The 21,378-nt window shown below is 38.9% G+C and overlaps 1 protein-coding gene across 2 annotated transcripts in view; it reads left to right on the top strand.

Moving 5' to 3' along the window:
• Positions 1-11,618: 11,618 nt before the first annotated feature.
• The window catches only part of LOC118772418 (chromodomain Y-like protein), a 42,624-nt gene continuing 32,864 nt past the window's right edge, over positions 11,619-21,378 (top strand). For both annotated transcript variants that reach the window (XM_036520722.1, XM_036520721.1), the window contains exon 1: positions 11,619-12,042. In XM_036520722.1, the coding sequence (XP_036376615.1) occupies positions 12,019-12,042 (24 nt within the window). In that variant the 5' untranslated portion in view covers positions 11,619-12,018. The remainder of the gene's footprint in view (positions 12,043-21,378) is intronic.

The raw sequence follows: 21,378 nt of genomic DNA, 5'->3' as shown, positions 1-21,378 counted from the left end.
ACCTGTGAGTAACTTTTATTGTTAGCGAAACTGCTATACAAAGATACAGTATCTCCTAACCCAATACTTTTCAAGAAAGCCAAAAAACTGTATTGTGAGAGCACAGAGGGGTGACAGGACAGCTGCTTTCATTGTGTCACATTCATCACTGTCTCTCAACCTGAAGATGAATGATCGATGCCTTTCGGAACAAAGGCCGCCGAGCTCAACAAACCCTTATCCCATATATGCAGTCGTGGACAAGGGGCTCCATCAGGGGAAGCAGATCGCAGGTGTGTCAATGAAATCGCACACTCTGGCTTGCAATGCATTTGGTTTTGCTCCCAAGTAGAGGAAAGTACAGTTTTGTTTACCTACTCAGCTACAATAACTGTAGGGTAGTGATTATAGTGTTCTGTTACTGTAAGAAGTCAATGTACCATAGAAACACTAAGTGTGGTCTTCGTGGTGAAGGTGAGACAGAATTATTGCAGTATACCAATGCTGGAGTGAATGTAATGAAGGGAAATGACTAATGCCTTGTGTTTAGCCTGCTGTATGGACATTGATCCGAACGAAGCTGGGTACCCACATCTGGGTGCCTTTGTTGACACCTCTGTTTTCGGGAGCCAGTTTGAAGGAGGGGAATTGAAGAAACGCATTCCGGAGATGGACATGTTACACCTGCAAGGTGCCATAAGTGATTTTTCTATGAATGCTTTGTGTATTGTCTGTGGCAGACTGATTAATTGTGCATTGAGCTAATTGTGATTATTTTTTGCCCCTATGTGCAGGTGTGTGTGGCAGTGCGTTTGCAGAAGTGGAGACACTTAAAAAATACATATGGGAATGGATCAATAGTACGTGTGTGATTTAATTTATCTTCCCCCCAAAACCCTTATTTGTCAGTTTCTCTGTAGCTATTACATATTATTTTCAGTTTATTTTTAAGCTAAGTGTGTCAAGGGGGTGCTGTCCATTGTTTCAAGCCATTGATTTTTACAGATATTCTCTGGCCCTTCAAACCAGTCAATGTGTTGTGGGAAGAAGACATTTATGAAGAAGGTATGGACAACAATTTGCATAGCCTCCCTGCAAAGAAATATAATTCCTGGACCCCCCCTTGACTTCAATCATTCTTTTTTCCTTTCACTTCCATTCAGTCACTTGTGACTGTAAAGGTTGTCAGATGTTGCTAATTTTGGTGAAGCTCCTTGAGAACGAAGACGGCAACTGCCCCCTGCTCCAGGAACTGCGGACGTTACTAGCAGGTACTAAATGTAAATGACTGGGATGGCATGCATGCCATCCTCCAAGTTACAGGTTGGTGGTGAATACTTCGCACCCCCACAGCATCAAGAGAGGGGCCCTTTTGTGGATTACTTGAAGAAACAATTACAATGTCCCTTAGGTTACATCTGTAACATATAAAGACATTTAAGAATTTGGATACAGTATCTTACAGTCACATAATAAATATTATTGACCCTCTGCACTTTCTTTCTTATCTTTTTTTCCTTGTGCTTTTCCTTCATACTTTTCTTGCCACAGTGCATTCATCAGAAATTCTCTGGAACCTACAGAGTCCTACAGATTAACCATCCCCACACCTAACATCTACTACTTAGTGTAAAACTTTTTCTCTGATCCAAGATCAGGTGTTAAAGGAATAAAGTGTCAACGCCATTAGCAGTCAGAAATCTCATATTTCCAGGTGTACAATCAATAGGGATGTGCATATGTGAGGCTGTTTCAGCCAACAGAAGATGTTTACCCTCTTTGTTACACATTAAAAGTCTAGGTAGCTAGCTAGCTATGCGATACATTTGAACATTGTAAAACAATATCAATATATCTCAATATCAATGTATCTCTATATATACCGTATTGACTATCAATAATGATATAACAATAATGACTTAACAATAATGGCTGTCAATTCTGAATTGCACTTTTCCTCTGCAGAGGCAGGCAGTCCAGGTCTCCCCAAAGTGGAAGTCATTGAGGAGAACGAGTGGCTGAGAGCAAGCACAGAACAAAGGCAAGCAGTTATCAGGCAGCAAGCCATAGACATCTGCCTCTCCCTTCAGAGCTGGTTTGAAGATATATGTCAAAGTGAGTAGTGCCCCCTTCTGGTTAAGATTTGTATTGCATATTCTATATCTTTCTCTGTCCACATGTGGATGTTTGGGATTCAGAGTACAGGTTATCAGCCTGTGAGTCATCCTGGGCAATAAATAACTCCTCAGCTCACCAACAATCAGAAAAAAACAGTACCAATTAAATAAGGTGTTGTAATATCCACATTCTGTCAATTGTCATTATAATGTTAACCCTTTTGCACGTAACTTATTTTTTATGCTATGTATGCATGTTACGTTACATACTTCATTATGTTTTCTTTAGCGTTATTAAGCTTCTCGTAGTTTTCAGTTAGCATTTGCTATATTTTTTATGTTAAATCACTGTTTTTGCAAAGCTAGAATTTTTTCGAATTTAGTTTTCTAATCGCACCAGTTTTAGCAAACGTATGTGAACGTATGCGCGAAAAGGGTTAATGTTATAATGTTATGGTTTAGCGGTGAAGGTGATCACTTTACAATTGCTATGGCCACTCATTGTCTTTCTGTTTGGGGATCTGTGCTTGCAAAAATGTTTGAAAGCTGTATTTTAATAATAATAACATCAAATAACAATATAAGTATCTTGTTGAAGGCTACTAAGTTACTTTTTTAATGGGGGATACTTTTATTCAGTCTTTATTATTTATGTCAGTGTACTGTATACTTCTCAAGTTTCACGGTTGAATTATACTGTAGATGTTTTTATCTTTATATGAAAGTGTGATAATACAGTAGAAGACCAATGAGCCTGAGTCTAATAGACTAACATCTTAAGGTGAATATTCTTTTTCAAACCCAGCTGCAAAGATAATAAAGAAGACTTTGCCATTGTTCCTTAACTGGACCTGGGGCACCACCTACAACTTCCTGTACAAGTACACTGCTGGAGGCAAGTTTTCTTCATGCCTGTCCTTGTTGCTTGTGTGTAGTTCCCTATCCTTTTGTCATTGTATGCTGTTGATGGCCTGCCAGGCTGGCTCACAAAGGGATCACCAGCATGACATGCAGGCATGTTATGTGAGACTGACTATCCACTGCCATCGAGTGACAGTTTGACAGCCTGAACTTCTTTTCCTTGTGTGTTCAGAAGGCAAGATCCCACCTGAGCTGCTGTCAGATGAGAAGAGGTACCTGGAGGATGCTGGGTTCCAGCTGCTCTCCCCTTACGCATCTGCAGTGCGTCCAGCAAGGAAGACAGATTTAATCCTGTCCTTTGACTTCTGCAACCCTATCCCCTTTAGGGTAATCATCTACATACCCTGTTATTTTGCACCTCCTCTGCTCAAACCACTTGGATAATTGAGACAAAATTGTTTTACCATTACTTCACTGTTATCATCTCTGTGGTGTCTATTTCAAAGTTCCAATCTCAAAGGCTGAAAGCCTCTGACACAAAGTCGGACACAAAGGTTGTTTGCAGGCAAAAGGGAATCCAATGACCAGTTTGTTACTTATGGTTGTGTTTTTTTAATTTTGTTTTATTTTTGTTTTATTAAAATAGCTGGGTTACTTTCAAGAATGAAACTCAAATTACCACATTACATATTACGTATTTCCTGTCTGCCTGGTAAAAACTGTGTAAACTCCCTCTGCCTGTGCATGTTTACTTCATGTATCACCTGTCTATTTGTACACTTATGCTTATTATACTGCCACCAATTGAGTGAAATAAGTAGTGCAAGTGCAATGAATAGAATATAATCTCAACACAAAACCATCAATGGCTGCTACAATGTCTCATAGTATGAAGAAATGTATTTGTAACCGTTATAAAAGATACAAACTATAGTAATCAGAAATTAAATTCTTTGAGGTAGATTCTAATCTTGAAATAAGGGCAACATAGAAATGAACAGTACAAACATAATGTGCTCCATTCAATCTGAAAGCCTGTTTTATTGATGAAAATCTATGATTAAGTTTTATTTGGACTGAAGAAAAAAATTAAGCCACACACTGACTATACACTTCTGTTTACTTCCCCAGTCACTGGAACAGGCTGCTGCTTACTGTGAGGCTGCAGGTATTCCATTCCCTAAAGTGGAGGTCACTGATGATCCAAAACAACCAAAGGACATCTATGTGTTTGAGGGCGAAGGACAGGCACCGACTGTCATCCATATACCCCTGTTCAACATCGTCAACTGCGAAGGTTTCATGCTTTCTTTTTCGATGTCTCTCTTTCAATAGAACACGAATACACAACATAGAGTTTTACCTCACTACTTCTTTTCAGTTTTTTGAAAGAATCACAATGATGACCACTCATTTAATTTAATCTGGCCCACTTTTTGTTGGTTGCAGTTTAACATTTATGGATTGGGTACATTTAATGGGCCTATTTATTTATGATTTGCATTTATGTGACTGTCTCATAGGGTCAACTCCAAAAAAAATTTACTTAAGATAAAGGTTCCTGTCATTTTTTGTCTTACATTGATGTCTTGATTGTTTCTTGTGCTTGAAAAAATGAAATGACTGAAAGAATGTGGTTAAATTTTGCCGGGAAATTGGTTGTGATACCCCCTGCCAGACCGGTCCCATCCATTAAAAGCCTTGTGCAATACAATCGTACTGCAAGCAGAAAACTACGTATTTCAGCAATTTATTGACACTGACAAACTCATGTCAAAAGACAAACAAAATAGTACAACATGGATACTCTCACTTTTTATCAGCTGGCAGCACTCTGGGATGTATTGATCTCTTCTTATTTTTTTCTCTCATTTTCAAAATCCTCTCATTTTCTCATTGTCAAATCCTTTACCTTCACCTTTCCCAGGGGCTGTAGAGCAGTGGACTAAGAAATTCACCATAGCACAGGGCCCCCTCAGCAAGGACAAGGTCAACGACCTACTACGCCTGTCCAGCCTAAACGTGAAGAACAACAAGAAACGAATCCTGGAGGAGATTGAAAAAGTCACCAAACGCAAAAACCAAAGCTCTGCCAGCATCTAATTGTACAAAAGAACAAGCATCATATAACCATAGATTCTCTTTAAGCTCACAGTGAGTACTTGAATTTATTTGGTTCAAAGACATCACTGGAGTCAACAGTAATTTCTGTCTTTTCTTTGCTTATTGATTTTCTAAAAAAAATGTTTTAAACATGAATCATTCAGTGACTTTCCAGGTGTTTGGGGCTGAAGGGCTGTTGTTGATCAGAAATTAAACTTTCTTAATAACCTCTTTCACAGTGTGGTAAAAGCTGTGTATTGCTGTGTACTCAGCAGGGTGTGGGAGATGTCCCTGGGGTGCTCCTTTTAGCAGTGCAGAAATGACATGAACTCATAATTTGGAACTAAATCCAGTATTGAACCAAAAAACCTGTAGAAAGCCAGTGTTGTGTCTGATTGACCACTTACTGCATACGAGGCTGCATTAGTCTGTTTTCTGAATGCTCCTTAACAGACATTTCAGGTTTAAAATGAAAAGGAATCTGCCACCTGCCATATTGCCATGTATTTCAATGATTTGGACAGAAGTTAAAGAAGGAAACGTGTACCAAAGAAAAGTCAGAGAAAGGTCATTGAGCTAATGAAAATTCCACCAATAACTCAATGTTTACAAAAAGTATAAGTGAATGACTGTTTTTTTTTTTTGCAATTACATTTTATCCTCTTTAATTCTATATAGTATGTTTACTCTAATTCTTTCACAATGTATAACTGAATCCTTTAATAAACAGTCAACAACCATACCATTTTTTAAATTTATTTGCATTTTTCCATCACACAAAATTGCAATACAAGTACAAACATGTTCAACAACCATACAGATAGTGAAGCAACAGTGTACAGCAGTCCACAACTATAGTGCAGAGAAATAACAGTGAGAAGCAGTTAACCTCAGGGGCAAGGACAGTAGGGGAAAGGTGGGGGAAGACATGACAACTGCCGTAAACTGAAGAACAGCAAACACTAACTAAAATAATAGACTTCTTTCTAACAAGATGATAGATTAAGCTTCTGTATTGGATGGTCGTTTTTGCTACTTCATTCTCACGTTACATGAAATTTCAACTTTTGTATTGCATGCCACTCATAAATAATTCATTCAAAATACCGGAAGTATTTTCATTAAAGAATGCTGAAAATGGGTGGAAAGCATGCAGGCAAATTTAACCAAACTGAAGTGCGGAACAGTCTTTGAATCTAGTACCTGTGTAGGGCTCTCTTTTAGTTTGAATGTAACTACAGTCAGGTCCAGAATTATTGGAACCCTTGATAAAAATGTAGAAAACAGGCCGCATATAATAAACACAGATAATAATCTAAATGTATTGAAATAAAAGTAAGTTTCATTGTTTTGTATTAAGTAATCTCATCTTTTCTGAAAACCATAGGTGTCAAAATTTTTGGCACCCCCAACAATTATTGTTAAAAAAAAATAAAACAAAGGTGAATTTTAAGTTAATCTCAGTCTGAAGTAACTATACTGTGTCATTCCATCATTTCACTATCACCATCGTTTCATTAAGTATAAAAATGAGGTAAAACACATGCAAAATCCCTTTGTCATCCATCCCCATAGGAAAAGCCATGTCAATTCAAAAGAGACAGATGGTAATTGACCTTCACAAGTCTGGTAATGGGTACAAAACACACACATATTGCCTTCTGCATTAGGCTCATATACCTAGTTAGGCCCACTAAAAATGGCTGGACTATAGTTGACCTCCCAGCAGTTTGGCATCCAGAGTTTCAATTATGGTATTCTCTCTGGGCATGTCTCCACTGTTTCATCAGTTTGCTAGATTTTACTCTTACAGGGCAATAGTCAAAGACAGGCTCTGTTTTGTTATTTGGTCCTAAACACACAACTACTTATCTGAGTCATTTAATCATCTGATTCATTGGAGATAAGTGCACTGCTCAAAAAAATTAAGGGGACACTCAATCATTACAGTATAACACCCAGTCAATTAAACTTCTGGGATATCGACCTGTCCAGTTAGGAAGCATAAGTGATTGTGAATCAAATTCATCTGCTTTGGTGCAAATGACAGCAACAACAGGTGAACAGGAGAGGCAACAGCAAGACAAACCCCAAAAAGGGAATGGTTTTGCAGGTGGTGGCAACAGACCATTTCTCTCTCCTGATCCTTCCTTTGCTAGTGCTCTTGTCACTCCTAGTAGCATGAGGCGGTACCTGCAGCCCATTCAGGTTGCACAGGTAGTTCAGCTCCTCCAGGATGGCACATCCATACGTGCCGTCGCAGGAAAGGTTTGCTGCATCTCCCAGCACAGTCTCCAGAGTGTGGAGGAGATACCAGGAGACGGGCCATTACACGAGGAGAGCTGGACAGGGCCGTAGAAGGGCAACAACCCAGCAGCAGGACCCGTATCTGCTCCTTTGTGCAAGGAGGAACAGGAGGAGTACTGCCGGAGCCCTACAAAATGACCTCCAGTAGGCTACTAATGTGCATGTTTCTAACCAAACTGTCAGAAACAGACTCCATGAGAGTGGCATGAGGGCCTGATGTCCTCTAGTGGGACCTGTGCTCACAGCCCAGCACCGTGCAGCTCGATTGGCATTTGCCAGAGAACACCAGAATTGGCAGCTTCGCCATTGGCGCCCTGTTCTCTTCACAGATGAGAGCAGGTTCGCACTGAGCACATGTGACAGACGTGAAAGAGTTTGGAGATGCCGTGGCGAATGTTATACTGCCTGCAACATCATCCAGCATGACCGGTTTGGTGGTGGGTCAGTGATGGTCTGGGGAGGCATATCCTTGGAGGGTCGTACAAACCTCCACGTGCTAGCCAGCGGTACCCTAACTGCTGTTAGGTACCGGGATGAAATCCCCAGACCCATTGTCAGACCTTACACTGCGGTGCAGTGGGCCCTGGGTTCCTCCTGGTACAGGACAATGCCCGGCCTCATGTGGCCAGAGTGTGTAAGCAGTTCCTGGATGATGAAGGCATTGATTACACTGACTGGCCCTGACGTTCCCAGACCTGAATCCAATTGAGAACCTCTGGGACGGTATGTATTGGTGCATCCGATGCCGCCAAGTAGCATCACAGACTGTCCAGGAGTCCCCCAGGACACCATCCGCCGTCTCATCAGGAGCATGCCCAGACGTTGTTGGGAATGCGTACAGGCACATGGGGGCACACATACAGGCACACACTACTGAGCCACATTATGAGTTGTTGTGATGAAATTTAAGCAAGTTGGATCAGCCTGTGATTTTGATTTTTTACTTTGATTATCGGTGTGATTTTGAATCCAGCCCTCAATGGGTTGATGAGTTTGGTTTCCATTGACCATTCTTCCGTCATTTTGTTCTCAACGAATTACACAATGTGTAGCAATGAAGATTTTCGACGATATTTCGTCCATTGAGATCCACTGTCTGATTTAAGTGTTCCCTTAATTTTTTTGAGCAGTGTATTATCACACTTCAAGCCACATAAGACTCAACATGTGGTCTGCCATATTTATTTTGTGTGGGCAAAAAAAAATCTATGATGAATGACCTGTGACGGTGGCAGCTCACATTGTTTGGGTCACAAAAATAGCCCTTTATACGATTACATTTTCATGGGTTACTTCATTCTGAAGAGGATCAAATTTTTAAAAAATTACAAACTAATAAAAAATGAATCATGAAGAGCATATCTAGTAATATTTTGTATCTACTCATGGAAAAAACAGCTAATCAGGCCCACCTGCTGCCTCAATAGGCAACCTAAGCCTCTATTTTCACTGCATGTGTAATGAGTTTTTGTTTTCCATTTTATAACAGAACTGACATTTGGTGGCTAGATGTACAGTCACATCTCCTAAAAAGTATCTGAGGAAGTATAAAATATATACATCTATAAACCAGCAATATACTGTAGGTGAATCATGCTGAAGAATTAAAAAATGCTATTTATACCATTCACAGATCCACGCTAAAACCCTGAACAGACAGGTAATGACATGGAGGGCCCACTGAAGAGGCATGGAAAGTGATCGAAACAGAATCCAAAGAATCTGGTTCTTGTGGCAACACACAATATAATAGAATAAAGGCTTCTTGGACTGAAGACCTTGATAGTTTTGTTGTTTTTTTATTTTAAAATGTTCGAAGTGTTTAAAAAGCTATGTTTTAGTACTATCTGCCTAGCATAAGGTTCGGAGGATGGGAAGGATCACCACTCTTAATGAGCAAATCATCTTGAATGCAGTTTGAATTACTGTATAACAAAAATGACAATGGCTATAAAAGCTACTTCATAAAATGATTCAGCTCAGTTCATCCAGGTGCTGCTCAATCTAGGCCACTTCTATGAAGTATGTTCACTAAAAATGCTCTTAACTTGTTTTCAAATACAAGACAACAAAGGCCTGAAATCCCCTGTCAACATAATTTACAATAGTTAGTGATATCTTTTATTTCATACTACATTGATCCATGTTCACTAGTTAATTAAAACATCAATGCTAACTTACTGTTTACTATTTGTTGACTGGGGTGTACAGACCTTTGCTTTCTCACTTGAAAAAAAAAATTGACAATAAAAAGTAATTCAAAATGTAATGGAAAATAAATTCATTGTGTTTAATGTGTGAAATTAAAGGACTGGTGTAGTATCCCACTGCTTTAGCAGACAGCTATAAAAGTTTTGGAGTGCTTTGATGATACATAATACAGAAAGAGCAGGACCAAAATTAATTTATGTGCTTCTCTCATTGGGAGAAAAATAGTTGCTCTTGCTCCACATTCTAGTGTCAAAAATGAACAGAAGCCACAGGTGAAGAGTATTTATTTAAAAGTATGTATTTAAATGTATTTAAATGTTTAATTTCACTATATAAAATCAATATATTTATAAAAGTAATAAGGGTAAATCATTTATGTTTTTAAAATGTTTACTGATGAATACCAATTTAAATCAAAAGTAACCAGGCCTAATTATAGATTAATTATTAGGTACCATAATTACTTCTCCAGAAGTAAGATGTCAGGTCTGTGATGTAATGTTGCTAATACCTCCACATGTGCTTATGAAAATTATGTTCCAAATGTAAATTCTGAGTGGATTTCTTGTGAAAGATTGTCAACCACAATTGGCAAGCTGTCTCATTCTTTAAAATCAACAGTCACTGTGCTCCACCCCTAGTTATACAACAATAGCCCACTGGCTGTGTCTACCTCTGAGTGTATCCTAAAGGAGACACTGTTACCATAGGACACACGGGTACAGTTCATCCTTCCTCTACACCCACACTTGGTACAAACTCTCACTCTAGTTCACTTTGCCTAAAGCCATACTGAGACTCTTTCTGCCCAGCTCAAAAACAGAACAACCAGTTAGAATAGGTGATAAAGAAAAACCAGCATTAAAATACCATTTGAATTTAGCATGTTCAAAGGAAACAATGAAATTTAAACAGGCAAGTGCTTACTAAACAATTAAAGCAACACTGAAAAAATGTCACACAATAAATATGTCACCAAATTAACAAGAATAACATAGCATATTAAACAGAGAGAAACTCATTTACTCACAGTGCCAGTGTTCTGGATATATCTATTATTATGCAGGAGTGTTAATTAGTCGCAGTTTTTGGTTCATAGGATTTTTGTATTGATGATAAAAGAGCATGTTGATCCGACATCTGTTGAAACTTTTCAAGCATATAAAAGCCATACATTCCCTATACCTCTGAAAATGCTATATACCTAAGTGATGTGAAAGTTAATTTTTGTAAATATTTCTTTAATCTCTGCTCTGCTTTTTAATGTGTGTGCACCTGAGTAACAGGAGTAAAGAGCCAGCAATTAGTTGAAAATTTCAAGTTATCAAAACGCCCCTACAACTTGTTGAGTTAACCAGAAAACTGACATACAACATGAATGCCCTCACCTCAATATACAGTTAAGAATACTGATTGTACCATACGTCAGGAACTGCATATATTAATTTGATGGAATCAAGACAATAACTATAGATAAGGACACTGGACATCCCGTTCACATTTTTTACAAACTAAAGCCTGGCTTGCTCACATATTTACATGCAAATTATTCACATCACGTTGAAAAAAATAACTCCATAATTCCAATTTCTGCCACTATATATGTCTTCTCATTCTTAATCTTATTTGTACCAGTTACATATTCAATTTCGTAACGCTCTCTGTTAAACTGCATACAATCAAGACTTAAAAGTTTAATTACAGTAGTTGGTCCCAAGCACGTCTGGAACAACCAATGACAATGTTCCTTGGTTGGTTCACAGTTACGTAATCGCTGTAGGTTGGCTACCTATTACCGTAACGGGGATCATTTAGACAGTATCAACCAATGACGCCGAGCACTTGAGCAGAACAGAGTGCTGAATGCATATAAAGTTGAGAAGTTGATATCTCATGTCGAAACACTAGACTACACGACCCCCTTGCGGTGAGTCATCAGAACGTACTAGCCTTGATACCGAGTCCCCAAAGCGTAACATCGTAACCCAAGACCCACCCATAAAATTCGGGGTCATCTTATATTCTCTCTCTTATCTGAGCTCGATTAAGACTTCCTGTGTTGTAAAGTGGGGACCTCGACAGCGCACTGCACGCAGTCAGCTTTGCGCGTAATTATTACAGTGGTATTTTAGCCAGCTACAGAGACTGGTGTAGGAGAAACGAGAGCTGCGAGTAACCAAGAGATTGCGCCAGGAAGGGAGAGGAGAGGGGAGAGAGAAGGGATCAAGAGATAGTGAACGTGTTAGAGGGGGGCGAGTGTACAGAGCAAGAGTGAGCAAAAGAGTGTGTAGGTGAATAAGCGAGAGAGAGAGAGAGAGAGAGAGGGGAGGAAGGAAAGGCCACGGATAAGTCGCTAGCTAGCGATTTTGCCGTCTACAACAACTGAGAGGAAAAGTGTCTCCAACTACCGGATTAAACATTGGAAATATATCCGTTCAGAATGGCCACGGAGGAGCTCTACGAGGTAGCGTACCATTTACTTGCACTAATTTCGTCTTTGGGCTCTTCCTTCCTTCTCGATCGGCGTCTTTGAACGTCGGTCCTGCGAGTTCGGATGGACGGGAACAAAATATAAGAGGACAGTGGAAAAAGTGTAGCCCGCTCGCTTGATGTCGTTGGCCTTCTACTGCACTTTGATTGAGGGTACGCCGTCGAGTTGAGGAATGACTTTAACTACCTTGTGGTTTTGTGTAGCTAGCTAAATGTGGCGCTTTGAGAGATGCTCGAGGTCTCCCAAAATAAGTATCAAACGTTAGCTGGCTAGCGAGCCAAGTTGATTGTGAAAGGTGTAATGATGATTGCTTCTAGCTCAATTGATCTAGTAAGCTACCTGTAGCAACCAATAGCCAGTTAGCTAGCCATCTTTGCTAGCTAACTACACACTTCATATTAAGTTAGCTAACTAGCTACGTTAGTGGCTAGCTAGACTAGGTAGAAAGCTATCTTGCACGTAATATGGAGCATTTCATCGGTATCAGTGCGACGTTGCTGTTTTTCAAAATTAAACGACTTTCTGACCGACGCTTTTGTTGTTGGTGGCCATTCTTGTTTTGTCTGTCATGGTGCCCTGTGGATAAGAGTGTTCCTGTTGTGGTTCGTGTAGTATGTTAGATCTGTAAAATGTACAGGAGCTCACTAATGATGACTTGTGTTGGTTCATAATCCATTAAATGAACGTTTCGTCATGTGAGAAATTCTCAAACGTGAGGAGCATAGGCAGCATGCCATCATGCAACCAAGTGAACAGTGGATCAGTTGCTAAATTGTTAGCTAACGTGGTCAAAAGGCGTCCGTTTGCGAATTCAGCTGTGTTACTGTGCCTCATTTCAGCCCCATTCTCTCTGCGTAATGGGTAATTTCGTGATAAATCTTGAAAATGTTGCTAGTCATTTCAGGGAATATGATGGCCAACAAGTTCAACTACAGGAACATTACATCTGAAAATTGATATGCATTGACAAGGGCTCCGTGGTTGCCCAACAGAACGGCTTTTCATTAAAAGGAATTGATTCACCAGAGGTCCTGTTTCTTGTTGTTGCTTCCCATTTGGCAGTGCTTATCTACCACCTTTCATTGCACAATGGGATTACCATGTCCATGGGCTTTGCATGTAAAATGAATCATAAACAAGACTGGGTCTATGGATAAATGACGCATGGGTAATTGGCGCTGAATTGCGACAGGTGCAGTGTCTGTACAGCCTGTGAGTAGAATGAAGGCTAATGCAGTCCCTGAAACCAGCCCATTCAAACATTTTTTTTGTGAGTGCTGCAGAATATTTAGATGGTTCATGCGTTCAGTTGACCCTCTCAAATGGTTTGGAACCAACTTGCATGGATGTGCCTGAGCAGATGCTCATGAACCCGCCCTCTTCTTGGCGTTGGCATTTTAATGTCATGGAGGTCACCTGGAATGCACAGTTGCAAGATGAGAAAAATTGCTGCAGTTGTATTGACCTGTGAGCAGACCTGGGTTGAGCTGCAATTGTAACTTTGTAACTAAAGATAAATTACGATCAGTGGTAATCAGGAATTGTAATGGCAGCTGTGAAACCTTGCTAACCTGTAATCAGTATCTTAACTGTAATTATAGATGCGCAGTGACATGCCTCTGTAGTTTAAGGTGTGATTAGGACATGTAATTCATGCGGCCCAACAATTATAGTTCCGTTATGAGGGGCACAGAAGTCCCAGAGGGCCACTGACAAATTCATTTGAGTCCAAAATGGATTCAGCATTATGGTCCTCCATTGAGAACCATATGACAGAGTATGAGAGTGAATAAGCCTTCATCTTTGCAGCTGCAGTGGACAAGAGATGGGTTTACCTCCAAAAAGAACATTAACACTTTTCCAATTACTGTACTTCCCACAGGCCCCTGTCACCCCATGGCCACAGTATCTCAGGTCAAAAGATACTTTAGTCATATGTAGAGCCACTAGGCCTCCTCTTCAGTTTGCCAATCAAAACCTTGTGACACCCACTCCATCTACCATAGTTAAGCATCTCTTTTCCATTGCTTGGCATGTCTTAAGGCTTGCGAGATGTTCTCTCTCAGATGCTAGGTTTGAAGAACCTATGCTCCTCATGGATGCTGTAGCTATTAAAGTGTTGTTTGTGGCTGTTTAGCCTATTTTTTGCAAAAGGAATTGACAGAGTAAAGAAGTTTTTGCTGCTGCATAAAAAGTTGTCACTGCTGCATAAAAAGTTAGTACAGAATGAGGAGAGCTGTTTCAGAGGTTTTGCAGATGAAGTAAGTTACGGTGGGGCTGTGACTGCATGAAGACATGCCATCCAAACTGATAATTCCCTCTATCATAGAGAGTTCTTGGCAACATTGAGAAAATGACTAGAATCACAATGTTATGTCAAGGACTTTTTTGGTTTGACTTCAGACATCTTCGTTTGAAGATCTCTTTTAGGAAGAGATTCGGTGAATGGAGATTCTATACGAAACCTGAACCATACAACAAGAGGCTAAATAAAACACAGAGCCATATTCATAGTATATTGCTAGCAATATACTAAACCATTAAACTGCTAAACCATATTCTAAACCATTAGAGCAAAGGTAGCAGGCTAAGTGTTTGTCAGTGCTTCAAAAGCATACCTTACCAGTTTTGATATGGGAAAGGAAAACTGACACTGTGTTAGCTATAGCAGTCAGTAAAAATCTAACTGAGAGCAAATAGAGCAATCCTCTGAATAAAACAACGACTTAAGTTGGCTTTTCATCCACAAATTTCGTAGGTGTGTATGTTGGAATAGTAATATTCAGCTCTCTACACTATATACTATATTTGTATCTTCAGTGTATGTTGGGTCTTCCTGTCTGAAATCAATCAATGAAACTTCACAGAAAGCGGTTAAAAAGAGTGCCAAAGCTACTGTAGGCATACATCTCCCTTTATTATTCCTTAGGAGTGGCACTAATTAAAGTAACTGGCATCCCAGCAGGCATATAATTTCCTAGGTAGCTAGGTTGCATAAATTATAGCAATAATGAAATCAGTGAAGAATAAATAATTTAAAAAGAAATAGCCCTATCAAATAACCGGTTTTGAATCAATGGATGCAATATAGAATGGAAATTACACACAAGATATAGATGTAATTGGACAGTAAGTGCAATGTAAATTGTGTTTGAACTGTTTGTAAAATGTTTCTTGTAACAGTAAAGTTGTGTGTAATGATGTCAGATGTGTAGTAGTGTATGCAACTTCAGAGTGTTACTTCAAAAAACTTGAAAGGTTTTTTAAGGTTTTTTTTTTGGTATGTTACATCAGCCTAATGGGTAGGATAGCAAAATTACCTTATGTTAGATTGTCAACCAGATAGTGCAAGTTTTCAGAGGCTAGATAGCTGGAGTTAGGCTGGTCTCTGAATGATAAATGGCTAGCTGGTGAATTAAATCACAGAAAAAGCACTTTTGATTGGACTAAAAGTTAAATTAATTTAAATCTTTTAAATTAAAAGAATGACCACACCTCTAGAAAAGAATCCATTCTCATGCAGAATTGTGCTGTTGCTGTCTAGGTAGCTAAACTGCTACATGCTCGGTAAGCTACGTGGCCAGCTGGCTACACTTGACTGGTTATGACTAGCTAAGAAGTCAGGTACTGTTGGCTGTCTAGTTAACTGTCATATCATTAGCTAACCTTTTACTGTATTGAACAATGTAAAATGGCTGTTTATCTACCTCAAGTCTAAACTCTTGCTCTTCAATGAAAATATATGACTAGTTAAGAAGCCATAAGAACCACAAATATAAACATTTATGGCACAACAATAATATTGTGTAAAATTAATATAATTTACTAAATTAATATTAAATAAAGTAGACTAAATTAAGATTGAAATGGATTCATTTGTAAGTATAGCCTATGTATAATATAAATAATTATAATAAAAAGTAATTTATCTAAATCATCAAAGGTACATTACATTGTCATTCTAGATATGAAAGCATTTTCATTTCATTATCTGGACACACCAAACCCCAGTGCGATCATAACGTTTGAATGTGGTGTTACTACAGTGTTGTGATAGCAGTGTGCCAACACCAACCAAACGGCACCCTACTACAATACTGTCAAAATATTACATTGCCAGTGGCCAAACTACAACCTTATTGCTGCATGAGAACTGTGTTGTGTCGTGGTACCAGTCTGCCGCAAACTGAATGTAAATACGGAAAGGGGTCTTTTAAGGATAGTTATTCCTATACTGTTTTTGAGAACCTAATCTGTTTGCCCTTGAAAGCGTAGTGTGTGTAGTTAGTTAGCTAGCTTGAAAGGTGAAAACAGGTAATGGAATGCAGCTTTACTAGCTCGTAATCAAGCTAGCTAATGCTGGCCATACATTAAATTAAGTTTTGGTTTTTGCTGTTGCAAACAAATTTTCGGTGTCGGGGGAAAATCTTCACAGTTTTAGCTTGATAGGGGTACGGCCCTGTCACTCATGTGCTCATATAGTGTGACACTGTCACTGACTCAGTCAGAGCTGTTGTAACTCAGTCGTTTTCTCGTCTTGGACATGCGGACAAAATCAAACATGTTTGATATTATCTGTAGTCTTTAGGCCTTGCTCATGTGGTGTGAGACATTCATCGATGCATATAATCCTAAACTGTCAACAAACTGCCAATGAGCTGAGCTCTCCTTGGCTCTCATCAGAACCACACGGGTAGCTAGCTAGCTATTCAACGTGGTGAAGCCAGCAAAGAAGGTGAGGAGCAGTAAGCCATGGTCCTGTTGGAACGTAGAGCAAGAGGAGGGGAACTGTGGTGTGAACACGGGTGCCTCTTTTTGGCTGTTTTTTTCAGTCAAAATCATAGCGCACACCAATGCCCTGGCCAAACTATGTTGCTGCTGCAGCTCCGCTACATACCCATTGCCTGGCTACTCTTCTTCTTAGGGGAATACAAGATCAGGGTCATTATGGTAAATAATCTCTGAAACAATCCTGTTGCAGTTGTATAATATGTGACACTCCTAGTCTTTACAAAATCTGATAGTGTGCAAATTAAAAGGCAAGGAATTAAAAGGCAAGTGATTTTTAGACTGTTCTTAAATGTGAGAGTGAACAAGACTTTAGTTGTCTAAAACTCTTAATGTTCACTGACATGCTTAAGACATGTCCATGAACCTTTCATTCGTACTTTAAAGTTTAGCCGGGTCAGCAATGTCTCAAATTGAAAATTGCATTGTGGAGACAGGGCAATGGACGATAACTGGAAATGTCTTTTTTTTTTACTTTGTTTAAAAAAAAAAAAAAAATCTGTAACAGTGGTAGTTTTAACAGCCTACTTCTTTCGAATTTGTGACTAGGCGCTCCAGATTTCACCATGTTTAAATAATTTTGCAAGTGTCGCACAGCTGTTTGTTTTGTGTTGGTTGATTTGTAATGTAAGGGAGAAAAGTATGTGATGTGTGAATGTTAGAATGTCTTTGACTTGGCCATTGCTGTGGATTATTAGCTCTGGGGGCTAAATGTGGGAGCTTTTTTTTTTTTTTTTTTCTAGACACAAAACAATGTGATGAAAGCAGCTGCATCTGCAGGGCCGATGAGCCCCCTGACAGGAAGTCCCTGAAATTGCTCTGTATTATTAATTATTATGTCAAATGCATCCTGGGCATGTTTTGCACTCCTTACTGCATAGGGCTGTGGTCCATTGTAAGGGGTGCAGTGGGAGGTGCATGTCACGCAACACATTTCAGTATTATTTCAAAGATTTGTTTCTCAGTTAGTTTTGCGGTCACTCATGTGACAAACAGATCACAGATCAGGTCATCATGACACACAGGCTCTTATAAAGCTTTGACACTCACATGTTGTGCAGCGATAAGTCACTACATTATTCTACAGGGAGTTCTTTAGAATGAAAAAGTGTACATTTTCACACCTCATATAGTTCATGAATACAAACACAGCCACTACTGTGATTCTCCTTCCCTATATGTGCATGCTCAAAACGGCTCTGACCGCTTTGACATTGCTTGAGTGGAACGGTAAATTAAGGTATCACTCATTGAAACAACCTGAGCTGATGTTCATAAAATGCCTGTGTATTTTTTCCTTTTAGCTTCTTTTGGGTTTAAAAGGAACATACTTTGAGAGGGATTTCCAGGGTGCATAATCAGGGCACATTTTCAGGGTGCAGTTCCTGTAATACAAACACTCAATAACAATTTGTTTACCATTTTGAGTGCAATTTGTAATCCTTGTGCTAAAATGTGCCCAGTTATTTTCTGTATTAAAAAGACTAAAGCTTAAGTACTTACTTATTCTACATAGCCTGTGCTAATTTAATTCACACCTTTGCTTATCCATCATTCTGTGATCTGTTATTAAAAATGATTGTCTTTCTCACCAGTTTAGATGTTAGCTGGCAGCATAGCATTGTGCATTGGATACCACAGAAAAAGTCAAATAATGTAAATGTATGGTTAGTTGGCTGTCTGGGGTATTTTCCACAACTAGCACTTCATTTCACAGCCATTCACTACATCAGTAATTTTGCTTTTGAAAAACATGCATGAATTCTGTTTCAAGAGCTGACAGCTAATGTGCCTGAAATAGTAGTGACAACAATGGCAATACAATTCCTGGGCTACATGCTACTGCTACTAGTGTAGTAATAACAATAACAACAATAATAATCTTGGTGTCCTCTTAGCAACTGATGTGTTCTTTGTTATGTAATGCAGTGTTTTATATTCTGAAATGTTAGATTTTAAGAGCCAACAGTTGAAAACAAAGAATTTGCCATTTGCCCATTTATGGTACCATTCTGTTCTGAGATGGCATCAAATGCAAATAGACATTACATTTTTGAAAAGTAGAATTTACTTTTCCTTAATATAAGAATGTAATGTAATTCTAGGGCAACTAAGATGCGTTGTGGATAATGTGTTGGCATCACTGTGACGGACTACGGTTGAGTATGCGATCTGACTGCTATACCAAAGTCGCATGGTTGGTACCCCATAGACTCGGGTTCGAGGCCGGGTGGGGTGACTGCTCTCGCCCTTCGCTACAATCACCCATCAGTTTTTAGAATTAAGATGGAATTGGAAACTTAATTTTCCTCCTCTGCTTTACACAACCCTGGATTTGCACTTGATTTCATAGGATACTATTTTTGTCTGTTGATTCATTTGAATGTATCTAGTTATTCTAGAACATACAAGTTTAGAAAGGGGAACAGATGATTTTGAAATCACTTGCGTTTAGAATTTCAGACAAGCAAAACCACTTACTCTGAATAAAAACAGGCACATGAAAAGGACTTGGTTGTTATATCTCACAGGATGATTATATTAGATGATTTATGTAAAAAAGGATTTATTAATGAATTACACATATTTTTCAATTCTCTCAAAAATCAACAAATGAGAAGGGTACAGTACTATGAAATGATGGGTGTGTATTTATACAATCCCTTAGAAATCTTTCAGTGTACAGTAAGGTTCATAAGATTTTATAATATCTACCATCAGGTTTCAGTGTTTTATTCATCTTTAATATGATTAGGAAATAAAACATCAAAAATAACAATGATTGCATCATTCTGGTGTTGACATCATGGCCCTCTGATATTTTGTGAAATATCATTCAGAAGACTCAGCATTACATGACATGAAAGTGCAAAGGATGTATTTAAGCACACAGTTGTTTCACTGTTCTTACAAGTAGAAGTTGTGTTTAGTTTTAATGCTGTCTCACAATCAGCTTTTGTGATATTTTAGTATTTATGTGTTTGTATAATAGGGGTGTAACGAATAATCGATGTAGTTGACTAAAATCGATGAGCAAATTAGTTGCCAACAAATTTAATTGTCGATTGGTTGGTGACGTCATCGCGTGTGTTTTTCAAGCTGACTCGGAATGCTCAGACATGTAGACTAAGCTACGTTGCTTTACTGGAGTGAACAACAGAGATGGCAACACCTTCACGACCAAAGTCCTCAAAAGTGTGGCAGCATTTCACTCTTAACTCTGCCAAGAAAGCTGTGAACTGCAACATTTGCAAACTTGACCTTGCCTGGCATGGGAGCACATCAGTTATGCTCGAGCATCTGAAGAGGTGGCACGTTGGCTCTCTGGATGATGAAGACTCCTCTCGTTAAGTTATTTAGCTAGCTAGCATAGCTAACGTTGGTGGTAAAAGCCATGTTACTTTACATTATGAGCTGTCTAATGCTTTCTATTTTGAAATACATTTTCTCTAATCTATTATTCACAACAATCCTGTTCACATTCCAAATGTGCCCTAACTTTACAATGTTAAACCAGAGCCCGTCTGCTAATTAGAAATTCTCTGCTTAAACGTTGCATCATTGTCATGGCGACGTTTATGGCTGGAGATAGTGTTGCTGCCGAGTGCACAAGTTTAGAGAAACTGGAGAATTTGATACTCTCTCAATCGCAGAAGATTTCTACAACTTGTGTCTATGCATGCGTACCCAATGGGGGTTGCATTCAAATGAATTCAAAAGAGTTATAGGTTTGTTGGATCTCGTAATGCAACCATGGATGGCTTTCTTCAAAGGAAGCAGACTTGTGCTCCCCAGCAAGCAACTTCCCTCACTGAATTAGTCCTAGTAACCATTCATTAAAAGACATATTTTTGAATGAAGTTCTCATCTTTATTGTCTTTATTGTTAGTTAGCATATGCCTAAAGCAACCTCAAGTTAAATTTAAAAGCCGATACATAAATAAGAGCCATTGAGTAATTGTGTGATTCATAATCCGAATTGTCAATTATTCATTTCAATAATTGATAGATCATTTGACTATCAAAATAGTCATTAGTTGCAGCCCTATTGTATAATTTAGTATTAAGTGCAGATCAAAGGCCACAAAAGTCTTCAATAAGGCTAATGTGAGCAAAAAAAGTGACAGGGCAACATGATGCATTTTGCTTTCGACCTCTTGGGGACAGTGAGTTATTTAGCCTGTCAAGGGGAGAGAGAGAGATCACTCAGTTTTGACTTATTTACAAAAAAAAAATCACTACCCTCCTTCAGGCTACAGATGTTTTTATGTGACCCTCCCTGTGGCACTGATTAAGAAGAAGAAATGGCTAATGCTCAATAACACATCAAATGTGAGAGCGGACACGGCTGCTGAGTGAGTTTTAGTCAACATATATTTCCTGCAATTTTCATTAACAATATATACCTTTGCAAGTAGTGATGCATTTCAAATGGGAGTTGCCAGAGCCAAGGACATACAGAGGTCAGGAGTCTCTAGTGGATGCCATTTTAGTCACAAAACTTCCATAATGGCTACCAGC

This window comes from Megalops cyprinoides, chromosome 2 (assembly GCF_013368585.1).
Source record: "Megalops cyprinoides isolate fMegCyp1 chromosome 2, fMegCyp1.pri, whole genome shotgun sequence".
In the NCBI taxonomy this organism is placed as follows: Eukaryota; Metazoa; Chordata; class Actinopteri; order Elopiformes; family Megalopidae; genus Megalops; species Megalops cyprinoides.
Note: the sequence above shows the minus strand (reverse complement) of the source record. Positions and strands in the feature narration are given on the sequence as shown.